General features: G+C 36.8%; 1 protein-coding gene across 3 annotated transcripts in view; it reads left to right on the forward strand.

Moving 5' to 3' along the window:
- Positions 1-9,391, forward strand: part of LOC309857907 (ankyrin repeat domain-containing protein 26-like) — a 30,693-nt gene extending 21,302 nt beyond the window's left edge. For 2 of the 3 annotated variants that reach the window (XM_082750627.1, XM_082750626.1), the window contains 2 exons: positions 8,027-8,072; positions 9,171-9,391. In XM_082750627.1, coding sequence (XP_082606753.1) covers positions 8,027-8,072; positions 9,171-9,310 — 186 coding nt within the window. In that variant the 3' untranslated portion in view covers positions 9,311-9,391. Of the gene's footprint in view, positions 1-8,026; positions 8,132-9,170 lie in introns of all 3 variants that reach the window. The other variant, XM_082750628.1, reaches the window with a different exon arrangement.
- The last annotated feature ends 682 nt before the right edge of the window (positions 9,392-10,073 follow it).

Below are 10,073 nucleotides of genomic sequence, written 5' to 3' on the forward strand. Positions count from 1 at the left end.
TAAACACAGTTCTCACTTGGAAATAAAGGTCACAGAAGTAAATATTTAGGAAAAGACAATAACATCACATTGGTAATTCCTTAAGTCATGTCATATAAAAAAGTGTCTTATATTTTACCTAGTATTTATTAATGCTTTATAAAATTGCTTCAATAAAAGTTTCTCCCATCAAGTGGTATTGATTTATTAATTTTACAAGGCTGTCTAGTAATGTTGTCATATTATTAATTTTATAAGGCCTGAATATAATGTTATTGTCAAAAAGTGTTATGATTCCTCAAAAAATTAAAAATAGAAATGCAGTACCATTCAGCAATTCCACTACTGGGTATTTACCCAAAGAAAATGAAAACACTAATTTGAAAAGTTATGTGCACCCCTATGTCTTTTGAAACATTATTTACATTATTTACAATAACCAAAGTATGGAAGCAACCTCAGTGTCCATCAATAGATGAACAGATAAAGAAGATGTGTGATACATATACAATGAAATATTTATTCAGCTATAAAAAAGAATGGGATCTTGCCATTTGTGACAACATTGGTAGACCTAGTATTTTGCCAAGTGAAATAATGCAGAGAAAGGCATATACCATATGATTTCACTTCTGCATGGTATCTAAAAAACTAAACTACTAGTAGCCTACTAGTGACTGGAAGCCTTACTGATAACATAAATAGTTCTTTAACACAGTTTTTTTTTTTTTTACATTACATGTATTATATACTATATTCTCATAATAAAGCTATATTTAAAAATGTTATTGAGAAAATACACTAAAATACTGTATCAAAAAAAGTCCATGTGTAAGTAGAGTAGACCTGCACCCTTCAAACCCATGTTGGTCAAGGGTCAGCTGTATATTACAAGTATTCTCATCTAGAATTTTCTTACTTAGAGCTTTCTTATAAAAGGTACCCTCTCATTGAATGCTCAAAATGGGGTCTAATGTAGGGTACCGAGGGGTGCCTGGGTGGCTTAGTTGGTTAAGTGACTGCCTTCAGCTTAGCTCATGATTCCTCAGTCCTGGGATAGAGCCCCATTGCAGGTTGTCTGCTAAGTGGGGAATCTGCTGTTTCCTCTTCCTCTGCCTCTTCTCCCACTTGTGCTCTCTATATCTCATTCTGTCTCAAATAAATAAATCAATAAAATTGCTGATATAAACATTGGGCTGCAGATGCCTCTTTGGATCAATATATTTATATCTTTGGGGTAAATACATAGTGGTGCAATTGCTGGGTCATTGGGTAGCTCTATTTTCAGCTCTTTGAGGAACCACCATACTGTTTTCCAGAGTGCCTGCACCAGTTTACATTCCCACCAACAGTGTAAGAGTCTTCTGCTTTCTCTGCATGCCTGACAACATCTGTTGTTTCCTGACTTGTTCATTTTAGCCATTCTGACAGGTGTGAGGTGATATCTCATTGTGATTTTGATTTATATTTATTTCCCTGGTGCCAAGTGATGCTGAGCATTTTTTCATATCTGTTGCCCATTTGTGTGTCTTCTTTGAGAAATGTCTGTTCATTTCTTCTACCCATTTCTTGACTGGATTGTTCTTTGGGTGTTGAGTTTGATAAGTCTTTATAGATTTTGGATACTCGCCCCTTATCTGATATGTCAATTACAAATACCATGTTCCATTCTGTAGGTCATCTTTTAGTGTTGTCAGTTGTTTCCTTTGCTATGCAAAACCTTTTTATCTTGATGAAGTCTTTGTTTCCCTTGCTTTTGGAGACGTGCCTAGCAAGAAGTTGCTTTGGCCAAAGCCAGAGAGAATACAACCTGTGTTCTCTTCTAGGATTTTGATGGGTTCCTGTCTCACATTTACGTCTTACATCCATTTTGAATCTTATTTTTATGTGTCATGTAACAAGATGGTCCAGTTTCATTCTCCTGTTTGTGGCTGTCCAGTTTTCCCAACACCATTTGTTGGAATGACTGGCTTTTGTTCCATTGGACATTCTTTTCTGCTTTGTCACAGATTAGTTGACCATAGAGTTGAGGGTCCATTTCTGGGCTCTTTGATCTATGCGTGTGTATTTGTGGCAATACCATACTGTCTTGTAGATGACAGCTTGGTCATAGAGCTTGAAGTCTGGAATTGTGATGCCACCAGCTTTGGTGAACTTTTTCAACATTCCTTTGGCCATTTGGGATCTTTTCTGGTTCCATACAAATTTTAGGAATATTTGTACCAGCTCTGAAAAAATGTTGATGGTATTTTGATAGGGATTGTGTTGAATGTATAAATTGCTCTGGGAAGCATAGACATTTTCACAGTATTTGTTCTTCCAGTCTATGAGCATGGAAGGTTTTTGCCATTTCTTTGGGTCTTCCTCAGTTTCTCTCATGAGTGTTCTATAGTTTTCAGAGTACCAATCCCTTGCCTCTTTGTTTGGGTTTATTCCTAGGTATCTTAATGGTTTTTGGTGCAATTGTAAGGGGCTTTGACTCCTTAATTTCTCTTTCTTCTATCTCATTGTCGGTGTATAGAAATGCAACTGATTTCTGTGCATTGATTTTATATCCTGCCACTTTGCTGAATTCCTGTAGAACTTCTAACAATTTTTGGTTGGAGTCTTTTGAGTTTTCCACGTAGAGTATCACATAATCTGTGAGGAGTGAGAGTTTGACTTCTTCCTGATTCAGATGCCTTTATTTCTTTTTGTTGTCTGATTGCTGAGGCTAGGGTTTCCAGTACTAGTTGAACAACAGTGGTGAGAGTGGTCATCCCTGCCGTGTCCCTGACCTTAAGGGTAAAGCTCTCAGTTTTTCCCCATTGAAAATGATACTCACTGTGGGCTTTTTGTAGATGGCTTTTATGATATTGAGGTATGTTCCCTCTATCCCTGAACCATGAATAGTTTTAATCAAGAAGGGAAGCTGTACTTTGTCGGGTGGTTTTTCTGCATCTATTGAGAGTATCATATGGTTCTTATCCTTTCTTTTATTAATGTATTGTGTCACACTGATTGATTTGCAGATGTTGAACCACCCTTGCAGACCAGGAATAAATCCTACTTGGTCACGGTGAATAATCCTTTCAATGTACTGTTGGATCCTGTTGGCTAGTATCTTGGTGAGAATTTTTGCATCCGTGTTCATCAGCAATATTGGCCTGTAATTCTCCTTTTTGTTGGGGTTTTGTCTGGTTTGGGGATCAAGGTAATGCTGGCCTCATAGAAAGAGTTTGGAAGTTTTCCGTCGTTTTTATTTTTTGAGACAGCTTCAGAAGAATAGGTATTAATTCCTTTTTAAATGTTTGGTTGAACTGTCCAGGTTTTTCTCTTACCATTTCTTCCAGATTGTCTAATTTGTTGGCAAATAGTTGTTTATTATACATTCTTAAAATTGTTTGTGTTTCCTTGGTGTTGGTTGTGATCTCTCTTCTTTCATTCATGATTTTATTAATTTCGGTCCTTTCTCTTTTCTTTTTGCCAAGTCTTCTCAGGGGTTTATCGATCTTATTACTTCTTTCAAAGAGCCAGCTCCTAAATTTGTTGCTATATTCTACTGTACTTTTGGTTTCTATTTCTTTGCTTTCTGCTCTGGTCATTATTAATTCTCTTCTCCTGCCAGATTTAGGCTTTCTTTGCTGTTGTTTCTCCAGTTCCTGTAGGTGGAAGGTTAGGTTGTGTATTTAGGACCTTTCTTGTTTCTTGAGGAAGGCTTGTATTACTCTACACTTCCCTCTTCAGGACTGCCTTGGCTGCATCCCAAAGATTTTGAGCAGTTGTGTATTCATTTTCCTTTGTTTCCATGAATTCTTTTACTTGTTTGTTAATTTCCTGGTTGACCCATGAACATTCTTTAATAGGATGCTCTTTAGCGTCCATGTTTTTTAATTTTTCCCAAATTTCCTCTTGTGATTGAGTTCAAGTTTCAAGGACTGTGGTCTGGAAATATGCAGGGAATGATCACAGACTTTTGGTACTGGTTGAGACCTGATTTGTGACCCAGTATGTGATCTCTTTTGGAGAAAGCTCCATGTGCACTGGAGAAGAATGTGTATTCTGTGGCTTTAAGATGGAATGCTCTGAATATATCTGTGAAGTCCATCTGGTCCAGTGTGTCATTCAAAGCCCTTGTGCCCTTGTTGATCTGCTTAGATGACCTGTCTATTGCAGTGAGTGAGGTGTAAAAGTCCCCTACTATTTATTGTATCATGCTCGATGTGTTTCTTTAATTTTGTTATTAGTTGGCTTATGTAATTGGCTGCTCCCATGTTAGGTGCATAAATCTTGACAATTGTTAGATCTTCTTTTTGGAGAGACCCTTTAATTATGATAGCGTCCTTCCACATCTCTTATGACGGCCTTTGGCTTAAAATCTAATTTGATAAAAGGATTGCCACCCCAGCTTTCTTTTGATGTCCATTAGCACAGTAAATGGTTTTCCACACCCTCACTCTCAATCTGGAGGTGTTATTGTGTCTAAAATGAGTCTCTTGCAGACACCATATTGATGGGTCTTTGCTTTTTTATCCAATCTGATACCTTGTGTCTTTTGATTGGGGAATGTGGCCCATTCACTTTCAGGCTAACTATCGAAAGATATGAATTGAGTGCCATTGTATTACCTGTAATGTCATTGTTTCTGTATATTGTCTCTATTCCTTTCTGGTCTATGACACTTTGGGTCTCTCTCTTTGCTTGCAGGATTCCCTTTAGTATTTCTTGAAGGGCTGGTGTGGTGGTCACAATTTTTTTAATTTCTGTCTGTCCTGGGAACTCTTTATCTCTCCTTCTACTTTGAATGACAGCCTTGCTGGTAACATATTCTTGGCTGCATATTCTTCTGGTTTAGCACCCTGACTATACCATGCCAGTCCTTTCTGGCATGTCCTGAGCTGCTTTCTGGATTTTCTCTTTGTCTCTGAAATTTGCAAACTTCACTACTCTATATCAAGGTGTTGGCCTATTCTTATTGAAATTGAAGGGGGTTCTCTGTGCCTCCTGGATTTGAATGACTTTTTTCTTCCCCGGATTATGGAGGTTCTCTGCTGTAATTTCTCAGGTACACCTTCTTCCACACCCACTTTCCTCCTCTTCTGGGATCCCTGTTATTCTAATATTGTTTTGCTTTATAGTATCACTTATCTCTTGAATTCTCCCCTCCCCTTGAATTACTGATCCAGTAATTGTTTACCTCTCTTCTTTTCTCAACTTCTTTATTCTCCATCATTTTGTCTTCTTTGTCACTACTTCTCCTTTCTGTGTCATTTATCCTAGCAGTTAGAGCCTCCAATTTTTAAAATTTGAAATAGCTAATATTTATTAGTTAATTATAGCTCAGTAAGTCTGTAAAAGATAAGTAGGGTTTTATTTCTCCATTACCCATTATGTACGTGATGAATTTTTTAGAATTTCTATTCAATTAGCTGATATATGATATATGTTTCAGATATAGTGTTCAGTTAACCATCTGTTGTATATAATACCCAGTGCTCTACACATCGCATGCCCTCCTTCATGCCCATCACCCAATTACCCCTACCCCCATCCCACCTCCCCTTCAGCAAACGTCTGTTTCCAATAGTTAAGAGTCTCTCATGATTTGTCTCCCTCTTTGATTTCTTCCATTTAGTTTTCCCTCCCTTCCACTATGATTCTATGCACTTTTTCTTATATTCCCCCTATGTATGAAACAATATGATAATTGTCGTTCTGTGATTGACTTATTTCACTCAGTATAATACCCTCCGTTTCCATCCACATCAATGTAAATTGTTGAGTTTATCCTTTTTGATGGCTTTGTAATATTCCATTTGCAATATCCCACATCTTCTTAACCCACTGAGCCACCCAGGCGCCTGGTAGCCACATCTTATTTATCCATTCATCTGTTGATGGACATTTGGGCTGTTTCCCCAGTTAGTCTATTGTGGAGATTGCTTCTATAAACCCTGGTGTCCAGGTGCCCCTTCACATCAGTATGTTTGCATCTTTGGGGAAAATACCTTGCAGTACAATTACTGGGTCATATTTTTAACTTCTTGGAGAACCTCCATATTGTTTCCAGAAGTAGAGCTTCCATTTTTTTTATTGCATCCCCTTAATAACCTTTTGATTTCAACTTGGTAATATTTTTGTTCTTTTATTTCTCCAGAAGGGGATCCTCCAGTGTCCTTTGTGCTTTGTTCAAGCCCAGCGAGTATTTTTATACTTGCTATCCTAAACTCTAATTCTGCCATCTTAGTTATATCCATACTGATTAGGTCACTGACAGTCAGTAGTACCTCCTGTTCTCTTATTTCAGGTGAGTTTTTCCATCTAGTCATTCTGTCTAGAGAAGAATAGAAAATGAAGAGAAAAAAATACTAAAATAACAACAACAACCCCAGAGAAATATAATCTCTATCAACCAAATCTCTATAATCTCTATAAACCAAAATAAATAAATAAATAAAATAAAAATTTAAAAAGTGAGAATATAATCAGATGATGAGAACAGAGCAATACACTAGATTTGGGTATATTTTGGTCTGTTTCTTAGAGGAAACTACATCCCAAAATTGTAAAGAAAGAAAAAATATATATATGCGAAAATAAAGTTAAGCACTATGAAAGGATAGAATGTAACTATAAAAATTACAATTAAAAATGTTTAAAAAACCTGAGTTGATAAAATGAGAAATTTGTTGAAATGGAAAAAGATAAAGAAAATTAAACTTGAAAGTTTAAGGAGCCATGGATTCTATATAGTATTTTCCCCCAGCACTAGAGTTTTGCAGTTGTCTGTGATTCCTTAAACTTGATCTTAGCGGGAAGTTCTTGCTGATTTTCTGGGGGAGGGGCCTGTTGTGCTAATTCTCAGAGGTCCTTGCCCTGATGGTATTGCACTGCCCTTGCCAGGGGTCCAGGCTAATTTAGGGCCTCCAGATTCCTCTTTGTGGCTTTCGTTCCCTGACGGTTTTCCACACTGCTTGAGAGGATTAGAATGAAAATGTGAGCCTCCCAGTGTCCAGCCCTAGAGCTGAAAGCAGGCACCCTCCACTCTTCAGTGTGCCCTCACAGAGGAGCTGTCAATCACTCTCGTCTCCCTGGTTTCTGTATGCACTCTGTGTACACCCAGGCTTTGAACATTTTTATCTCAGCCATGCAACCCCCTTTGGAGTTTCTAAACTTTGCAGTCTCCTGTGGCTGCATTCATGCCAGCCCTCTGGGGGAAGGAGGAGGTCTTGCCCTGGTTCTTCTGCATGTTTGGCCCTGTTCTGAGAGTGGTTACCCAATGGGCTGGGGTTTGTGATTAATGGAAACACTGAGCTGAAAGCCCCCTCCTCTGCTCTTTGATTGCAGCTGGCTTCCCTGCTGAAACTCCTGGGAACTCTCCCATACTCAGGCACCCCATTCTGTGTGACCCTGGGGATCCTGAGATCAGGCAGTTCTACCTAGGATTCTACCCCACTTCTCCACCTGAGTGCTTTTCAAGCAGGGATGTCCCTCACCGGATTAGACTTATAAAAGTTCCTGTTTCACACCACTGCTGTATCACTTTCTGATAAGCAGTTTATGCATCCCCCCCAACAGTTTATCTTCCCATGTATCCCCTTCGATTCATTTCTCCATCCCACACCTCCTACCTTGCAGAATGTGGTCACTTTTCTATTTGTAGAATTAGAACAGTTCTTTTCTCAGATCTCAGGTTGAGTTCACAGGTGTTCAGAATGATTTGAAAGCTATCTAGCTGAATTCCAGGGACTGGACAAAACTATGGCCCCCTATGCCTCTGCCATATTCCTCTTCTCCCAGAAATTATATATATTTAATAGACCAATATTACTTGTACTTTTTATCAGATTTCTCTAAATAGTGTTACATCTCTTTCTTCCGTTACCTAAGATTAAAATAAGTAGGGATTTATTTTATTTATGTGATTATCTTTCTATTTAAGCAATCCCTAACTTAATTTTAGTCTCTAATAGTGCTATTTTAAGTTCACATTTCATAAGCTATATATAATTCCTACAATTATGTGTCTTGTTTAACTTGAACATTATAAATATTTGACTTATTTCAGATGCAGCAGGAGTTGGAAAAAAATATAACTAGAGAACTAGAAGAAGGTATGTTGCCAAATTTCCGAATTAAGATGGTCATTGATTTCTGAAATATCCTATGAATGGTAAATCCATTGTTTTCTATTGTTTGGATAACAATAGGTACTATATTAATTTTTTAAATATATATCTAATAAAAATATAAAACATAAACATAATGAGGAACATACTTATTCCTCATTTAGTCATCGTTTTTCAGACTTAAAAAAAAAATCTCCAAATGTCTATTTATCTGTTATTTCAAGCTGTAATCTTCCTTCACTTCTGCCATCCCTCTGGAACTGTCAACCTGAATATGCGGGCTTTCTTAAATCCTTGTTTCTGCTAATGATATAAAACCAAAATTAAAAAAAGAAAAAAAGAAAAAAGCAGTCTTGTCTTAGGTGATACTTAGTTAAGCAATTATGGTTCAAATGACCTTTACTTGACAGGTGACATTTAAACATCCAGCCGTTGATTTTGTCATTGATTTACCTTTTGCCATTGGGTAAAATTCCAAGCTCCATACATGGAATAAAAACACCCAAATCAGTTTGGTTCTTGTCAGCTTTTTCAGCCTTCTTTACCGCTAACATTTACCCTACTCTGCTGCTTTGCTCTTGCACCTCTTCAGCATTGACTACTTGCAATGCCACAAGTGTTCTTCCACACTCTCTGTATATGTTCTTTGTATATGCGTCTTCCCTCCACCTGGCATGCTTCTTCCCTGTCCTTCAGATATCAGCTTACATATCCCCTCCACCAAAAAGCAGACAATATTCATAGAAAACTAGGATTTTCCTTCTGTGTGTTCTTCTGTTCAACTCTGAAAATTGCCTGTTTGATTTTTCAGTCTGTTGTACATGATTGTTCACGGGTGGGCTCTGTTATCATCTTGTAATGAGAAAAACAGAAGCTCTGAAATTTATCCACAATAGCAATTACCTCAGTGGGCAACTGTGAGCAAAATATATTTAAAAGTAATCTTGTATTTTATATTGTAGCTGTATTAGATGTTTTCCATTCTTCATAACACTCATAAGGCTTCAACTTTGTTTTTTTTTACTAACATTTAGTTAAGAATGAAGTATTTTAGATAAAGACTGTAATTCTTTTTCTTTTCAGGTTTTGCTGTATTGGAATCAGGCTCATCTGGTGGGGCCACCTCTTTAGAATCTACTTTTGAAAGACATATAAATTGTGATGACGTACTGAAATCACACAGAGAGTACTCAGAGTTTCTGAAGAAAAAGTATAGCATCTGAAACATAAATAGTAGAAATTTATTTTCTGGATGGTTATAAAACATTTTAATAGTTTCCTATTAAATGGATGATATGCACAAATATTTCTTAAAGGAAAATATTTTTGGATCATGTGTGTAATGAAAGTTTATATAATATTTTAAGCTATGTTTCTTGGTAGCTAATTAACATTTAAACAGATTTTTTTAAATATGGAAATCAGCATTATTGGGTTTTACATGCTTCAGGCTGCCCAAATGCCAGCTTTCTAAACAGCACCCAACCAACCAAGTTTTCATGAATACTTCAGTCATGTTAATTGATAACTTTTTGGTATTTTCCAATTTTTATTACTACATATGAACCTAGAGATTTAGACAGACATTAATTTTAAGACAGAGAGTCTTAAAATTAGAGGAAAAAAATAAATTTTACCCCAGAACCATTTGCAAGACAATTGTTAAATTATGCCTGATTCCCATAGCATTTATATCCTACAAATCAGTACATTCCACATAACTACTGTACAACCTTGTCAATCAGACAATTCTCGTACAGTTGACCCTTGAATAATTGCAGGGGTTAAGGGCACTGACCATTTGCAGTCAGTAATATGTGAATAACTTTCGACTCCCCAGGCACTTGAGTACTAATCTGCTATTGACGAGAAAACTAACTTTTACAAAAACAGTTAATTAGCCTGTGTTTTGTTTGTTATATGTATTCCATATTATATTTTTATAATAAGCTAGAAAAGAAAGTGTTATTAAAATCACAAGGAAGA

The sequence above is a fragment of the Mustela nivalis genome (genome assembly GCF_964662115.1).
Source record: "Mustela nivalis genome assembly, contig: HAP1_SCAFFOLD_1524, whole genome shotgun sequence".
NCBI classification, from domain to species: domain Eukaryota; kingdom Metazoa; phylum Chordata; class Mammalia; order Carnivora; family Mustelidae; genus Mustela; species Mustela nivalis.